The 18,715-nt window shown below is 37.5% G+C and overlaps 1 protein-coding gene across 3 annotated transcripts in view; it reads left to right on the top strand.

Annotated features, from left to right (window-relative positions):
* The window catches only part of Myom1 (myomesin 1), a 128,150-nt gene that overhangs the window by 19,217 nt on the left and 90,218 nt on the right, over nt 1-18,715 (top strand). For all 3 annotated transcript variants that reach the window (XM_074070230.1, XM_074070232.1, XM_074070231.1), the window contains 6 exons: nt 3,988-4,128; nt 4,765-5,032; nt 5,495-5,652; nt 13,737-13,829; nt 15,487-15,575; nt 15,691-15,753. In XM_074070230.1, coding sequence (XP_073926331.1) covers nt 3,988-4,128; nt 4,765-5,032; nt 5,495-5,652; nt 13,737-13,829; nt 15,487-15,575; nt 15,691-15,753 — 812 coding nt within the window. The remainder of the gene's footprint in view (nt 1-3,987; nt 4,129-4,764; nt 5,033-5,494; nt 5,653-13,736; nt 13,830-15,486; nt 15,576-15,690; nt 15,754-18,715) is intronic.

Raw genomic sequence — 18,715 nt, 5'->3', positions numbered from 1 at the left:
AGAGGAATAGATGAACTACTCATACTAGGAATCCTGCCTCAGCATTAGTAATTTTTATTATCTCCTCAGCTGATTTCTGACGTGAAGACAGGATTAAGAATCACTGAGCTAGGTTATGGTTACAGGAGGAAGAATCTTGATTCCACTTCATTCAGTTGGCATTTATTGAACAGTGTATAGCACTAGACACAGCGCTGAGCATCCAGAGGGGGGCCACCCTCTCCTTGATACTCACAGGTAGTGGGATAAACAGGTAGAAAACCAACAATAGAGTATAACTATGAACTTGTAGGGATGGGTGATGCTAAATTTGAGAGCAAAGGTCACAAAAACAATGCCTACATTGCACTGTTTTTCTAAATTGTTCTGATAAGCCACTGTCATAATATTTTCACAAGTATCAGTTAATAATTCAAGTATGAATAAATTTATTCATTTGGGGGAACTGTTTTTGTATTTTAGTTTTATCCAGACTGTGGTGATTTCATAATCTCAATTTTTGATTCAGGAATGGCAAACAATGTCAGTATACTTATGGGCAGCATGACATGGTGTTATGGTCTCCAATGGGGAAATGCATAGTGGCAAGCCAGGGGGATGTAGAAAAAAATACTAGCGCTTATTTTTCTAATTTAATTTGACCTTTCAAATTTGCCTAACAATTTAATGTTTCACCAAATGAGACTGTATAGTCCCAGTTATCTGCATAGAACTTATAAATAGATGAATTAACCAATACCTTTTGACTAAGAGTATTTAATCACAAAAGTTGGAGACCAACGGTATAGTGAGAAAAGAGAAAAACAAACACTAACTTAGAAATCAAGAGGAGGTGTGTGCTAATCCAAGTACCACTACTAACTAATTTGCTGTGTGAACGTGAGCCAGTTGCCAAAACTCTGTAGGCTTTGGTTTCTAAGTTCCTGGAATATTTCCAGAGAGCGCTTTCTGGGCCTTAGCTGCATCCCTTCTTTGTGGTGCTGCTGGCCATAGATAGAATAATGTCATCCATACCAGGGTATTTATTTAAAATCGCTAACTATAGACATATTAACAGAGGATTAGCACAATTGGTAACAGCACAAAACGATGAATCTAGGCACCATTACAGATAGGTAGATCCCTGGGCACACACACACACAAGTCAATGTTTACCTATTGCTTAATTTACTTGGATTGATCAACTGAAATTCAGAAAGTTTTAAGACTTAAGCCGAATATATAAAGACCATTAAGTATCATTTTAATAGGTAAAAGTCCTACACAGATTCATGCATATAAAATTTAGTATGTACTCAAAGACAGTACAATTATTTTCAAAATTTAGATACAACTAATAGCCCAAGAAGTTAATAAGCCCTTATTTACCTTTTGAGGACCAAAGAAACTTAAGATCTACATGTTATTTAATTCCTCTAAAAATATTATTGAATTCTAAAATTTGATAATGTAAAACTTCACTTGCTCTTCAGTGTTCATGGAGCATGATAAAATAGACTACTGATGATTTTTCTTCAAATAATTTCACTGATTATTACAGTTAGCTCTTTAAAACTTTGTGTTTCTCTAATTTAGTTTTGTTTGCTAGCTTCAATAAATAACTTAGAATTTTTAAATAATCTATTCGCATGGTGTTTTAACATCTACTCCTTTTTTTATTAAAAATCCAAAGCTTGCCAGGCATGGTAGCACACAGCTGTAATAATCCCAGCACTCAGAAGGCTGAGACAGGAGGCTCTCCAGGCCAGCCTGGGCTACATGAGATTCTGTCTATGAGAAAGTGAGAACCTAAACAATATAATAATGCAATACGTAAGACCACAATACCTTTTGTGAAGTCTTGTTCAAGATAATATATGAAATGGAAGCTAATGATAGTGCCATGAATCTTTAGCATAAAATTCAACTGTTGCTGGTCCTGGTGGCTCACACCTACAATCCTAGCTACTTGGGAAGCAGAGATCAGGAGGATTGCTGTTCAAAGCCAGTCCAGGCTAATAGTTCTTGAGACCCTATCTTGAAAATACCCAATACAAAACAGGGCTGATGGAGTGGCTCAAGTAGCAGAGTGCCTGCCTAGCAAGTATGAGGCCCTGAGTTCAAACCCCAGTACTGCAAAAAAAAAAAAAAAAATCAACTGTTAAAAGTCAACTGCTCCGATTTACCTGTGAGAATGGAATAATCACATTCTGGGCATAGTCGATGTAATAAGTATATCATTTTAAAGATTTATCTTAAAGGAAAAATGACCAAAACATGAGCTACACAACAAAAAGAATGACAAATCCTAAATATTTTGATGTAAACAACATTGAAAAATGAGCTTATAAGAATATGATTATAAGCTCTAGAATAGAAGTAAAAAAGGAGAGCAAAAGCAAAAAAATAGAAATGAAAAATTTCAACTGTTCTTGAAACAGGAAAAGAAATGAAATACTCAAGCGCATAATTTTATTTTGTATAGTAATGAAATAAAGGTGTGAAGGAAAATGCCACTTTATACTTAGACCTGTATGAGCACAGCCTGTACTTTGTGACCTGCCGGGGTATAGAATGCAGTCGTTCTGCTGCTGCCCAGAACACCCAGTCAGGAACAAATTTCACTCTGGCTTCCAATTGGTAACCAATCCACAAGCTGAACCTTTAGTTTTAATGCTGATCATAGAAAAAGAGCTAGATACTCACCTTGAGGCAGTATGATGGGGGAGGAAGTTTGCCATTTCCATGTGACCGCTACAGAGGATCAAAGCCCACTCTGCACCCCCAGGGTTGGAATCACTGTGCACTCTTCAAGTCCTTGAAGCCCTTGCAGTTCTGTGCAGTACTACTTGCTTCCTTGCATTATTATCTACCCATTTTGCACTGTGTGTATTTTTTAGCCTGCATTCTGCTTTTGATGCTGGTAATCCTCTCTCCTTTTCCAAATGATTTTCAAAGAGCAGGTAATAATCAAGATTAGAATGATTTGTTTCATCTGGGCAGCTTGACTCCTGCTACATCACACCACTCACTTGCTTCACTTTCTCTTCAAGTACTTTCCATGAGTTTTTTAAATATTGTTTTCTTTTAGAAAAAACTTCCCCAGTTAGGGCAGAGAGTTCCCACACAGTCTCCTTCATGATCACACATACCAGGGGCTTCTAGCCCTGAGTCTGCACACTGATTCCCAGCAGCTTATGCACTCAAGTTTATGCCAAATTTTATGTTTGTATGAAAATTAATTTCTTTGAAGAACTATGTAGATCAAGACTGTTCTTTTTATTTTGTCAGTCTTTTTCTCTACAATTTCTGTTCTTATTTTTCTATCTCCCTGGTAAAGTTTTTGTTTATTGGACCACTTACTACCTCCCAATCCACATTTGCATCAGTGTACATAGGCAAACAGAACTGACCAAAGGGCTCCTTATCACATCCCTGTAATTCTCTGAGTCACTGTACATCGTGTGTTCACATAATGTTTTAATACTATTGTTGGATGGACCCAGGGTTCTTATAAATGCTGGAGTCTGCCTGCAGTAGGCATGTAAAAGTCTCAAAATGAGAAACCAGTTTCCTGAAAACAGAATCGCCTAAGATTTATATTCACAAAAGTGTGCATTTTAAACAATCCTCCAAAAGGATTTAGATGTAAAATGTTGTCAGAACCATTTATATAGACTGCCTAAATTTCATACACTAACTTGACCACAAAGGATATTTGGAAATTCAAAAACATCACTCTTTTCCCTTGAAACTTTAAGGGAGGAAAAAACCCATAAAATCACTATAACCACAAAATTGCTATTACTGTTTTTCTTTAGTGTCTATATAAGGGGCATTTATTTGAGATCTTTCTAAGTCCAATTTAGTGCTAAAGATAAAACGTAATAATATTAGAGATACAAGAAAAAAAAAAGTTCTACCTCATTAAGGCTTTGTTTTTTCAGTATTTTGAATATTTTAAATGTACTTTTTGTTATTGTCTAATGTTAAGGGGTCTTATTTCAGACTCACAGATTCCCATCTGCTGTTAGAAGATTATTCATCCAAGTTGAGCCCCAAAGCAAAGAGAGCCAAGCACAGCCTTCTGTCTGGGGAGGAGAAAGAAAATCTGCCAAGCGACTATATGGTGCCTATTTATTCTGGACGGTATGTGTGCTTTCTCTTCCTGCCTTTGATTATTAGAAGTGGGGAATAAATAGTAGCAGCTAACACTCACTGAAAAGGGTGTTTCATTATGACATTTCCATGTATAAATGTATTATATCCCAAATTGGTTCATCTCCTCCATTTTTCTCCTTTCTACCTTAGTGCCCTTCTTATGGTGATTTCAACAGCTTTAAAAAGTTGGTATTTATTCTTGTGTAGAAAGTATATCAACCATATCCACCTTCTTTACTTCCTCCTTTTACCCTCCCTCTCCCATTAGTGCCTTCCCCTTAGCGTGACCTGTTTCTCATTATTGTTCTTCGTTGTTTAGGTGTCTGTTCATGGTTCAATGGGATTTTTGCCTTGGTATTAAACCTATACATGCATTGTGCTTAAGTCAATGTAATCCTCCTCCACTGTACTTCCTTACCCTTTCCCCCATCCTGTGCTGTTTAACAGCATGCTTCCTTGTGTCTTGTTCCTACACAGATGTAATCTACTTCATTATTACTTGCTATCTTTCTTTCCTTCAGACAGGACACAATGTCTGAGGTCCGGTGCCTTAAGCTTAGTAAAATAATGCAATTTAATCTATACTATCCACAATATCCACATTTTGCTATTTTTACGTTTTAGTCAAGTGCATGTCAGTGGAATTACTGGTACGGAAGAAGAGAGAATTAAAGAAGCTGCTGCTTACATAGCTCAGAGGAGTCTTCTTGCTAGTGAGGAAGGAATCACAACCTCCAAACAGTCCACAGCATCCAAACAGTCCACAGCATCCAAACAGTTCAAGGTATCCAAACAGGCCACGTCCACCCTTCAACAAGAGGAAACTTTTGAAAAGAAGTCGAGGAAAGTCGCAATTCGAGAAAAGGCAGAGCAGTTGTCACTGAGAAAAACAGTAAGAAAAGATAATTTAATATTACTTACAAAAGTGAAAATGCATGTAACAAGCTGTGTATTGTGCACATGTGCATGTATGTGTAGCTGTAGATTTATTTCCAATTTAGTAATATGTGGTCTTATGGGGAAGCCAAGTTAAATAAAACAGAGAAAGACATCCAGATGTGTAAGCCAAAGAAAAGCAAACTTAATAATCTTAGACTCCATGGAACTTCAGATTTTAAAGAAATTGAAATTCTAAAGGAACTTAAGAAATTTACTGTAGGGATGTTGCTCAAGCTTACTACATTAAATGTTAAATAAGTACCTGTTTTTAAAAACAGGGAGAGGAATGCATTTTATCCAAATGTAAAAATAAGGTTCTAAATGGAAAAATTTAAAGTTTGACTTCCCCTTGTTATTTTAGCACCGGAAGTTACTTTGATTTAGTCATATTTTGATAATTTGTTTGTTTTTTCAGTTAGAAGAAACACAGGCATATCATGGAAAGCTAAATGAAGATCATCTTCTCCATGCTCCTGAGTTTATCATTAAGCCTCGTTCCCACACAGTCTGGGAGAAAGAGAATGTAACATTGCACTGCTCCGTATCAGGCTGGCCAGAGCCTCGTCTCACATGGTAGGTCTTCTTCATGAAACTAACAGACTTGATTACGCAGTGTTTTTAGTTTACTGCTAGTGAAACATACCGAATTATCAATACCGAGAACCAACAAAGGCATCTACAAGTTTGTATAGGTTTTCAAAAAAGTGAAGAAAGAATTTGGGGATGAATTTTTATACCTAGGGAGAACCAACAGTCTTACATGCAAATAATGCATTAAAATACTTTAGAACCTTATTATAAGTCCTTATTTTACACAAAGTATTATATTGTAGTTTAATCAACATATTTGCACACCAAAATACATTTATAAGTACAATGGAACATAACAAATAAATAAGTTTTGGCTGTCACCAGTGAACTTTACAATAGTAAAGTTCTTCCGTATCTGTAATTCCACTGACATGCACTTGACTAAAACGTAAATAATTTGATTTTGTGATCAGCAGCAAAGTTGCCTTTTAAAAATAACTAAGGCCCAAAGGGCTCCTTCTCTACCCCTTCCATTAACTGAAGCTTCTGTGTGCTTTCTGACACCAAACAAGTCAGATGGGAGATATTCACTATAGATCTGTAAGTTATTATCTTTCCATGAAGAATAAGCGAATTCTACTGTGATTGTCAATGCCTTTGTGAACCCTAAACTCGGAATTTCCCTTTCCTATGGCATGAATATCTGTCCCAGAGAGCAGAAGTATGAGAATGACTGAGTCAACTTGAAAAGATGTTTTCATTTTATTCTCTGACATAGGTATTTTGCATGATGTTTTCTAGTCCTCAGGAGTGATGGTAAACATATATATGTCACACTATAAACACCACACCAGTGTCACTGTCACTGACAGAGCATTTGCCTCCTTCTTTTGTTTTCTTTCTTTCTTTTTTCTTTCTCTCTTTCTTTCCTTCCTGCCTCCCTCCCTCCCTCTCTCCCTCCCTCTCTCCCTCCCTCTCTCCCTCCTTTCCTTCCTTCCTTTCCTGTTCCTTTTTATTTTGAGACAGGATCTCATTATGTGGTCCAGGCTGGCCTGGAACTCTTAACCCTCCTGCCTCAGCCCTCCAAGTGTTAAGATTATAAGTATGGCCCACCACACCCAGATCTTTTCCCACTTTTTAAAAAATTAGAGTTAACAATTTTCAAAAGGATATAAAGTAATCTCTGGGAGATAAATGTTAATTATATTTATTTATTCTGTTAAATACATAGCAACCGGTACAAAAACCCAGCTACTTCTGTTGATGGTGCTTTTAAGCCACAGTGATGTGATTCACAGAGACAAAACTCAACCTTGGAAATTGAACTCCATGTACTATGTTTTGCTGGTCTGGAAAAGGAGTGATTTAAAAAACCAACAAAAAAATTTTTTTTAAATCCCCAGAAAAAGTATAACATGATGACCTATAGAATTGTAGTTAAATGTAAAAACAGAAATACTGCCCCTCTAAAGTTATCCTCATTAACAAAGCTGAGAAGTAATATAATTAACCTCCAAATCTTTCACATGTGGCTTTGAAATATTTATCTCACTTCATCTCAGGAAGTCGTTCATTTCCTGGAACAGCCTCTTCTAAACCCTACCCCCCCTTCAGTGCTTGGAGGGGGTGATTCCCTATTCCCTTCTTAACATAAGTTCTCCCAGGAGGGACAGGCCAGAGCTTTTCACAGAAAGTCTCACCATGCAAAGCTCAATGAAAAATAAATACTAAAACAAAAGAACCAGAGGACAACTAAGAAAATAATTAGTCTACTTGGAGAGCAAGATTTGTCCCTGAATGAACTAAAAGTTTGATAATCAGTGTGCACATAAACGATATTTGACTGTGGCAACAAACAGGGTCAGATCCAGGTTTGTGGGCATGAAACTTTTACAATTTGGGGAGCACTCTTTGTAACAAAGAATATAAGGTTAGTAGTTCAAAGCAGGCCTAAGGTCTTGTAGGGCCCATGCTGGGGATGAACCCTGAAACTTAAGTCTCATTCACTTCCAGGTAAATCCATCTCTGGGAGCAAACTTCTGTATGGAGTCCCTTCATGGGCATATTGCCTTTTCTAAAAAGCATTAACTGCAGCTCTACTATACTTTGCAATACTGATAAGGAGTATGCATCCTCCCCCTCAAAGAGCAGGGACCCACTAACCAAGCGAGAACTAAGGCTATTGATGATTACTTTGCTGGCATTTATACCTTTTAGGTACCCAACTGCAGCTTTCTGGGCCTGACACTGAGTACAAGTATGAAAGAAATATTGGGAGTCCCAGATGGAAGGAGGACAATTAAAGGAATAAGTTTGTGGTAATGCTTTGTGCTCTCACACTGCCTCCACTTATTGCAGTTAAGTCCTGAACCTGGGGCCTGGTTCCCTCAAAGCCCTTTCCAAAGAGGTTTTCATTCCAAATTTCCACTGGGCACTGTCAGTTCATGGGAGTCCCTGAGGTCTAACAAATATATGAACATGCAGCAGCTGCTCTTCTGCCAATCCCATGTTTCTGACCATATCTATTTAAGTGGATCTTATTTATACACAATGGAATTTTATGCAGCCATGAAGAAGAATGAAATGTTATCATTTGCTGGTAAATGGATAGAATTGGAGAACATCATTCTGAGTGAGGTTAGCCTGGCCCAAAAGACCAAAAATCGTATGTTCTCCCTATATGAGGACATTAGATCAAGGGCAAACACAACAAGGGGATTGGACTTTGATCACATGATAAAGTGAGAGCACACAAGGGAGGTATGAGGATAGGTAAGACACCTAAAAAACTAGATAGCATTTGTTGCCTTCAATGCAGAGAAACTAAAGCAGATACTTTAAAGCAACAGAGGCCAATAGGAGAAGGGGACCAGAAACTAGAGAAAAGGTTAGATCAAGAAGAATTAACCTAGAAGGTAACACCCATGCACAGGAAATTAATGTGAGTCAACTCCCTGTATAGCTATCCTTACCTCAACTAGCAAAAACCCTTGTTCCTTCCTATTATAGCTTATACTCTCTCTTCAACAAAATTAGAGATAAGGGCAAAATAGTTTCTGCTGGGTAGCAAGGGGATGGGGAGGAGAGGGAGGGGATGGGGGGTTTAGGGAGGGGGTGGGGGAAGGGGGGAGAAATGACCCAAAATTATATGCACATATGAATAAAAAAAAAAGTGGATCTTAGAGGTTACCCAGAGAGCACTGGATAGTAGAATCATACATCACTCTTTAAGGCCAGGTGCAAAACCAGTGTGGAACACTGGCCTGTTTCCAACTCACTCTGACAGGGAAAGAAACATGTTTATGCGTTGGGCTCAGCAGCAACACTGGTTTCAGAGGACACTGGTGTAACACCACAGTAGAGCAGGGATTTTGGTCAACATAGAAGGAAAAATATTTATGTAATAGAAAAGCCAAATTTTAACATTTAAGAGGTTATTTTATATAACTTGTATAATAATCTGTTGATTTAAAGGGGGAGGAAAAGGAATTTGTTTTTTATTTGCATAATTGAATTCTAGAAGGATATGTAGGAATATGTAATTCTCTGAGAGAGAAGATGGGGCAGGAGAAGAAGGGCAGGTTCCAGAAAGGAGACCCTTCCCTGCACATCCTTTATGCTCGGGTTCTTGGAGCATACAGTTTTTAATTATATGAAAGAGAGGAGAAGAAAAATAGTTCTCTTTAAAAGGTGGAGAGAATTGTTTTGGTTATGCCTGTAAAAAAAAAAAGATACAGATTTAATTGGATTTCTGATCTGAAGCCTAGATTTGTCAGTGGAAATCTTGATTGCAGCCTTAAGGGTGATTCAGGAAAATGCACTGAAGCAATGTCTAAGTGTAGTGAGCAGTGGTCATTAATTCAGTCAGTCCTCACCCATGTTTTCAGATCTGTATGATGGATCTCGACATAGATCCCTAGACAAGACATTTAAAATACGTTTGGAATTCTCTACTTTGACTCAAAATTCATTGTCCAATAAATATTCAAAGACATTTGTTTTTAAGCCTTATAAATATTTCAAAACTTGGTTATAAAATAGTATGAAAAATACAACTTAGAAAGAGTCTGGAGATAGCTTCTATTTTTGCAAATTATTTATGAAAATTTATAAATCCTGTCATAGAATCATGTGCATTGGATTCATTCACAAAATTAGAGTTATTTATCATATATTTAAATTTAAGAGTTACTATCATTATTATCACAGGAAAACAGCTTATACTTAAAATAGTTAACAAAATTATTATCATTTTCTAACATAAGGGCTTAGTTATATTTAGGTTTTTCTTGTTTATTTAATTCTAAAATCTATCTTAATTGGATAGTCTCACTGTATCTTACCTAATTGGTTTTAAAAGTAAGTAATAGCTATTTATTTAAGATTTAAGGTTGGATTCTAGGTGGCAGTCCCATTTCTGGTAAGATTCAGCATATTAAAGACCATTTGGGCATACATTATTTGAAAATATCATGAAGCCTTTTTGCTTGACCATATTTCATATTACCATAGAGCTTTCACTATAACTCCTCATTATTAAAGTCAGCCCAACATGTAAGGTGACATTTGTATGGGAGACCTAAATGTGTGTTTTACACACATGAATGGAAAAAAAGTCACAGAGTGGCACAGTGTTCAAAAATACTTACAGTATACCCAAAGCTCATTAATTAATCATTCATAAACTACATGAAAATGGTAAAGGAAATGTTGTCCATCTGAATATTCACAGGATTTAAGAAATCATTCTACAAATAATCCCAGGGTGTATGTGACACTCCAAAATTAGCTAATGACTGTCTAGTTTAGAATTGCACTTTCCAGAAACAACAAGCTGTGAAGTGTGTACAGAGCAGGCCAAAAATCCTTCTTTTCTTCTCTGACTTAATACTGAAGGCACACAATCTCCAATGACCCCAGACGAATGCCTCATAAGTGAAATTCCTGGGAGGATAGACTGAAATTGCTTTCTTACTTAATCCTTTTCCACTGCTTTAAACAAGAGTTTCTTTCACTGACATTTAGAGTTCCACAGTCAAAAGGTTGTGTTTGTGTGCGTATTTTAAACCAGTTTCCTTTGCCAGGTGGTCACATTAGAAGACTCAGAGCATTTAGCTAGGGAAAGGCATTAAGTTGCTAAGTCTGGTAGTACTGGAAGACAAGGAGGGTAAAATAACCGTGGGAGCTGCAAAGTATCCTTTTAACTCAAACTTTATAGAGATGTGAACAACATAGTTGACTAGAAGCCAACTGGAGTGTCACTCAGATGTTTGGTCAAGCAAAACATGCCACAACATTTAGTGTCACATTACTCCCCTTGTGGTAAGGGAAACTATTGAAAACCCTCCAGCAATTAAAAAAAAAAAAAAGAAGTGAGAGAGGAGTATGAAATACCCTAAACCAGTTCAGTTAGATAGCATGCCAATTAACGTGTTCTGCTCTGCCATCCATCAAAATGGGGACAGTTCAAGATTAGGAGTAGCCAGTCGTCGTCTCTGATCAAATACTGCTGTCTGCTTAGTGTCTGTGTTAAGACAAGCTGTCTGAGACCACTTCTGGGCTGGCAGGAAACATTATAGCGTCAACTAACAATGTCTTCTGTGGGTGGGGAAAAAGTTATACAGCTACATCTGCCATGCAGCTGTGATTTTTGAGCTAGACCAACCCTCGTCATTTCGGATCTGAAGGAAGCAAGACTCAGAGTCTTAACTTCATTTTAAGTGAATGCTTTCTTCATATATAAAAAATAAAACAAATAAAGAAAATCATCTATATCATGAAACATATGTTCATCAGAGCTCTATTCCTTGGGTGAAAAAAATTATGGCATTACAATTTATCTATTGCATTACTCAATAATTCTGTCCAACCCAATTTAACCAACACTTAGTTCGTATAATATTTGCCCATGATTCATCCTTCCTCAGAAGTAGAAAAAGAAGTAAATATGGATCAGACACAGTCACCCTTTGAGGGACTGGCAGCATAGTAGAAGAAACACAGATCCAATCATAATTTTAATAAACGTATTTAGCAATTGAAATTAAGTAGCTCTGATTCAGACATGGGAACCTCTGATTCATATTTTGTGGGATTTTTAAGGAGGAGTCTACTGAAGAAGTGTCATTTGATTTTGCTAGGAAGAGAAGGAGAATGATACATTAAGAAGATGAACAATGTGCTTTAGTTGCTATATTTTCTGTTGCTCTATCAAAACAAAAAATTTGGCTAGGCAATTTGTAAAGAGACTGAAAGTCCAAACAGCTCGCTGCCAGCTCTGGTGATGGTTCCCTTTAGCTGTGCCATATCATGGCTCGGTGGGAATGTGCACAGGAAGGAAAAAGCTCATGGTGACATAGGAATCCAAAGAGCAGCAAGGAGTCCATCTCTCTCTTACTAAGGTTTGAACTCAGGGGCTTATGCTTGCTAGGTAGGCACTCTACCACTTGAGCCATGCCTCTAAGCCAAGAACTCACTCTCACTAAATAGGATTCCACAAGAACTATTTAATCCCTGCTGAGAGTGATGTTGCCATGACCCCAATCACTTGCACTAAGCTCTACCTCTTAAAGGTTCTACCACCTCATAATACCACCACATGAATCCTTGGAGGACAAACCACAATGGAGAAACATAGAATGTATGTGTGTGTCTGTGTCTGTGTGTCTGAGAAACATATAGTGACAGAGAGGGACAGAGATAAGAGGGAGAGGAGCAATTTAGGGAAAGGAAAGAATTGACTAAAACTGATATTCTTTCTCTCCCTTTCCACTACTCTTCCTGCTTCCAAATCTCCTTATACTCATTTCCAAAAAATCTGGAAAAATGAAATGCAGCTACATAGAGAAAAATTGGAAAATGGAAATGTCACAGAGCAAGACTGCCCAGGTTCAAATCCAAGCTCAACTATTCCTTGCTGTGTGAGCAAGGCAGGTTCCTTAATCTCTCCATGTCTTGGTCTCTTCATCTGGAAATGATGCTAAAGAAAGTGAAATCTCATGTGTTTATGAGGAGTTAACTTACTGATACCATATATACACGAAGTGAAAACTCTGCCACTTGTGGGCATTAGTGTTGTGTTATCTGTGCTCATGAATTAGGGTTTCTGAAAAGGAAGTAAGGGAAAACCAGCTCCTTTTTTGGACTGAAAATGGTTTAAGTAGATACGCCTGGTCTGGCACTATAGCCACCAGCTATTGAGGATATCAAGACTGGGGAAGAATGCAAGCACCACTTACAGGTCCTGAAATCCTCATCTCAGAGAGAGGCCCCTCTGTTTAGCCTACACCCATGAGGACTGAGAAGCTTAATCACAGTTGGAGCTGTCAGCTTTTACTTATCAGAGGTTTCCTTTCATGCTTTATAAATACTTCCGAGGCAAAAGCAATGTTTGTTTATGACATAGAATAAATCACTTGAATACAGTGATCTTTCAGTACAGCTACATTGTTCTTAACAATGACATACAAGAATGTTAGCAGGACTGTATTGCTTTCAACCTACATAGCCAGCCAACAGTAAAATCCCAGCACAAAGCCTTCCTTTCTGTTATGCCAATAGTCAACTTTTTAAAGCTTTTTTGTTGAAGTATAATACACATACACACAAAAGTGCATATTACAGAGTTGTGGTCAGTTTCCATAGCTGAACACACATATGTAACCAACACTCAAAGCAAGAAACCAAACATTATGAGCACCCAAGAGGCCTCCTTTATGCCCCCTACCCTACCCCTGGAAATCACTGTCCTAACTTCCAGCAGCATTAATTAGTCTTTTTGTTTTTGTATGCTATATAAAAGCAATCATTACACTGTGTACTTTTTCGTAAGTGGATTTTTTCATTAACATTATGTATATGACATACATCCATATTGTGAATGATTCACATTTTTAATGCAAAATTTATGCAAAAAGGGAAAGCACTTTAGCAAGAAGTTTTACTATTTTCCTAGTGTATTTCATTCACGATAATGTAATTTTGCATTTATTGGATAGATGTTATGACTCTCCAAAGTCCCATTTACAGAAGGTATACCTGCAAGAACAAAAATTGTAGTGGTGTGTGTTTAATCATGAAGTTATTTACGCTTCAGTCTACTTCATTTTGCTTCCATTGTCTTATAGGTATAAAAACCAGGTGCCAATAAATGTCCATGCAAACCCTGGAAAGTATATTATTGAAAGTCGATATGGAATGCATACCTTGGAGATTAACGAGTAAGAGAATATCAGTGTTTGTGTGTGTTGCCCAACAGTCACTCAGGGAAACAACACCCCACTGCAGTTCACAGCCACTTGCCACCCCCATAGCCTAATCACAACAGGGACATTCATATGTATTTCTTCTCCTGGGACACACCTACAAGGTGATGTGCATAAATAATCCTTACTATGCCCGCACTGCCTCCAAAGTGCTCTTAATATTTAGTCAAAGATGAAGAGAAAAAAATTAACTTGATTTTTTAAAATTTATCCTTCTAGGTATTTGGGTTTTTACTTAGAAATTAATAAGAAAATAAGTTGCATAAATAGGTATTTTTGTCTAGTTATCCTTTCAGAATTCCAAATTAACATCATCATATTCATTTGCTTTTAATCAACAAGTCCATGGAAACTGCAGGTTGGGGGTGGGAGGCTGAGATTGGGCTGGACAAGGATCAGTGTTCTCTCCCTCGGCTCACCAGGATTGTGAAAGACTAAGTGTCTTGCCATTCTATACTAGGTGGGGATGGATACTGGGATGGTTCAGAGTAAAGCAAATCAAAAGCCAAATTTGAAAATGGAACCCATATCAAAATTTCCAAGTCCTCAAAGGCTTATTACATCTCCTAAGATGTTCTGAAATTCAAACCTAGTTATGTGGATGAAAATACTAAACAAGCTCACACCATCTTCAGTTCGGGTAGAACCCTGGCTGTGCTAGCTGAAATGTCAAAAGGAAACTGACATCATTCCATTCTCAAGAGATTTATAGCCTTCTCCCCAGATCAGAGGAGTTGACCCAAGTGATACTGGGGTTTAAACAGAACCCTGGAGCCCTGTGACCCTGTTCTAAAACTGTCATTTTTCCAGTGAGTTCTCTATTGAATCAGCAATAATTCCTGTGGTTGCTTTCACAATTGAATAACTATGGGAAAGGCAATAGTATTTCCCTTTCTGGGATTTTATTGATGTCTGTAAAATTCCAGCAAGAAATAATTTTATAACAAATGAAACAAAATCCTGAGAAACAAAGCAGAACACAGGACTGATGTGATTAGACATAAAACAGCCCACTTTGAAAGCTTAGTCTGTTCCTTTCTCTGTGAGATCATTCTCCCTCTAATTTCACTTTTATATGACATTCCAATTTTTATATTGTAACCTAGAGGAAATATCCAAATGGCACTTGTTGTTATGCTGTGGACTGAAACGCCAACTGTACTCTGAATGTTAGTAGAATTAAAGTACAAATAACTTACTTGTGTTTGGAAACTACAACACAGAACCACTTGTCAGGCTAACCTGGCTCAGACCATGGCTCAGGGCAGCTGGACAGTTTCTCCTCCCAATACAACTTCAGACAAGTTTATCATAGTATTATTCACTTTGTAATTTATACACTTAGCACTTTGTTGACTTTTTTTTCCTTACATTTTAAATGAACCCTGCCCAGGGTCACAGTGAATGATAGGTATTCTCCTCTGGAGTGAAACTGCTGTAGATCACTTGGAATATATAAAACATCTCGTCAGTACTAGGTCTGAGACAGTAGTTTCAAGAGTCCCAAAGAGCCACGTGTTAACTACTGAGTTGTGATGTGCTGTGTTAGCAACTCCCTGATAGAGTGATTGCAAAGGTTCTGATGGTCATTCATTCCCATGTGTTCTTTCAGATGTGATTTTGAAGATACAGCTCAGTACCGGGCCTCTGCAATGAATGTTAAAGGAGAGCTTTCAGCATATGCTTCAGTTGTGGTAAAGAGTAGGTTTTCTACATTTGTTTTATTCAAATGTATTTTTAAAAATTTCTTCCCATTGCTAAAAGTCAATCAATCAACCATGGAGCAGTTCACCCGTGTTTCTCTTTTCTTCGCTAGGATATAAGGGAGAATTTGATGAGACTCACTTCCATACTGGGGCTTCCACTATGCCCCTCAGCTGTAAGTTTAATAATGTATTTGCTAAAAGACATCTTTATGTAGAACACAGCATGATAAGCTATTCCATAATGCTGAAATAAATACTATTATATATGATATAGCATATACCAGGATGGATAAACTGTATACAAGGTGTCTGAGGTTAATTTCTTGGTGTTTTTAGATTTTGTGGTTTGTATTCTCTTTCTGTGTCTGATTGCTTTGTTCTGGTTTTTTGAAAGACCCATTATGATGGACTAAAAATGGCAAATGCTTTTAAGTCTTTCTGTGTTAAACTGAGAAAATCATTATATAATCCTGGGCACAGTGAAATATAACCACACACACACACACACACACAGAGTTTACACTGTATCAAAGCACTCAGACTCATCCTTAAATACCTAGGTCAACCTCACCTCTTTAAAACCCCTGAGCTCCATCCATTCAGGGCTAGGTGTCCCTGATAAGGCCATGGAACCTCATCTGAGTGCCTGTGATATGGGATAATGTTAACTGTTATGTGTCCATGAATCACTTGAAAGCAAGGCTGAATCTTTTATTGTGAACCCCAGTGCCTCACAAAGAGTGCATATTTGATAATGAATGGATATTTGACAATGAATGAATTAACTAATGCATTAATTTATAAACTGCAGTTTAAAATGAAGTTAAAATGTGGTTAAATTATAAATTATTTTAGATATTCTGGTCAGTGGTAATTTGCAAATTTATGAGCTTCAATCTTTTTATCTATGTCACAAAATCTTTGTGGTCAATGAAATAATTATATGCTTACAGTGGTCTGAATGAAAAAAGTAGTCAAGCCCAAACTTATTTTCTACAAATCAGATAATGCATGGTGGTTTTGAAAATGGTTGAAGATACTTTCTCATGTCAGCCTTTGATTAACTGGTTAGTTTGGTGTCTGTAGATGACCCAGTCCTAGACTTCATGGAGTGCCTCCCAACTTTAACATTCCAAGTTATAAACATTGCCATCAATCCTATAGGAGGGAGAATATCCCTCTAATCAAGAGGCTGGGCAGAAGTGAGGGAGGAGCATATCCCAAATCATGTCCTTTTCCCATCACTTGATTGATATTGATGTAGAATAGTTGGAGATTCTGAACCCCTCAGTATCCATAAGATAGGTCTGGTTGGTCATTTCACAGTCCTCTGAATGTATCCTGCCCATTCCCATGGCCTTACCATTGTCTGTGTATCTTTGTTTCCTTTCTTTGTCAAGTCAGGTTCTGAAACCTCAGCTTACCCCTACTTCTCTTACTAATGACTCTTCTGACTGCCCCCTGACTTAACTGCAGCTGTTCCTAACAGAAAACAGAGGGCTGTATTCCTACATTCAACTGATATTTATTGAGTACCTATTATGTACTAGATACCAGGTTAGGTGCTTGGAATATGCTGTTTTTGTTCTAATGGTTAACATTTATTGATTGGTTGTTCTAAGGTATTTTTATATGCACTAATCCATTTAAAGTTCCCCAAAAGCTTCCAAAATAAGTATATTTTTACTTGTCTTGTGCAGAGGAGGAAACAGTTTAGGGAGTTTAAATACTGGGACAGGACTACACACAGTGGTAGAATAGGGATTTATAACCTGGTCTTTGTCATTCTAAGCCATATTTTAAACCAGAGGTCAGCAAATAGTTTCTATAAAGGACTAGATTTTCAATATTTTAGGCTTTGTGGGCCAAATGGTCTCTGTTGCAACTACTCAGCTCTGTTCCGAAACACAAAAACAGCCATGAATAGTCAGCAAATGAACGAGCATGGCTGTGTTCCAATAAAACCTCAGTTATGAACACTGAAATTTGTATTCCCTGTGACTTCTCCCATGTCACAACTATTCTTTTGCTTAAGATTTTTTTCAACCATTAAAAAATTGAAAATCCATTCTTCGTGGTACTAATAAGGAGGCTATCCCGATTTGGCCCACAGATTTCTCGAACATTGCCCTAAGCCATTTTTCCCATGGTGAAAAGTACACATGATAAAGGGGCGAGGAAGTGACAAGAATTATGTTGTACCTTTTGATAGTTAAAGCTTTCTTCCTACTAAACCCCAGGACAATCCAACCCAATCTCACTATGGGGAGAACCTAGAAGAGGAGCTCTGCTTGCACCTCCAACTGGGTTGGGAGATTGTGGGCCACCACAGAGCCTCCTTTATAACCCTCCTTTATTTCCTAAGGAAGTTTTGGAACAGCCTAGCAGCTGTGTGAGATCCGATCAAGTTAAATCTCTCTTAGGTCTCAGTGGAACATCATCATATAGAAATGAGACAGATGGGAGATGTGCTTTAAAGAGAAGTTATTTTCATGTTGGTTTGTATTTGCCTGGGAACACACAAGTTCAAGGGAGTACAGTGTGTTGACTGAGAGCAAAGGTTCTGGAAACAGCTTGCAAGTGTAAATCTAGCTCTGTGGGCTAATGTGGACAGCCATTCAGCACCCCAAAAACAGTTTCCTCTATAAAATAGAGGTGATAATGGCACTTAACTGATAGGATTGTTATATATGGGCTTAACTGAATTGATAGCTATTAAAAATTTAGAACAACTGAACTCAATAAATGCTAGCTTGCATTTTCAAGACAATATTACAAGGCCATAGGAAAAGACATGAAATATAAAGGGAAAGGGCCCAAGTTTTACAGTTGAACAGTTACGGGCTTAAATTTCAATTTCACTCTTGCTGCCTGTGTAGTCTTGGCATTGGCTGTATATTACCATGTGAACTTCTATATCCTGAAGTTCACATCTGAAAGGAGAAAAACTAATGTCTATGCGATGGAGTTGTTGCAAGGAACAGATGGCATGACATGTCACATGTGAAGTACCTGGCAATAGCCCATTGATAAATAGTCATTTTCTTCCTAACCCTTTTCCTTTGAAAAACAAGAAAATACAATCTGGGAGAGTTGATGATGTAGGTATTTAATCTATAAATAAGATGTTTCTGA

Source organism: Castor canadensis, chromosome 4 (assembly GCF_047511655.1).
Source record: "Castor canadensis chromosome 4, mCasCan1.hap1v2, whole genome shotgun sequence".
Lineage (NCBI taxonomy): Eukaryota > Metazoa > Chordata > Mammalia > Rodentia > Castoridae > Castor > Castor canadensis.
Note: the sequence above shows the minus strand (reverse complement) of the source record. Positions and strands in the feature narration are given on the sequence as shown.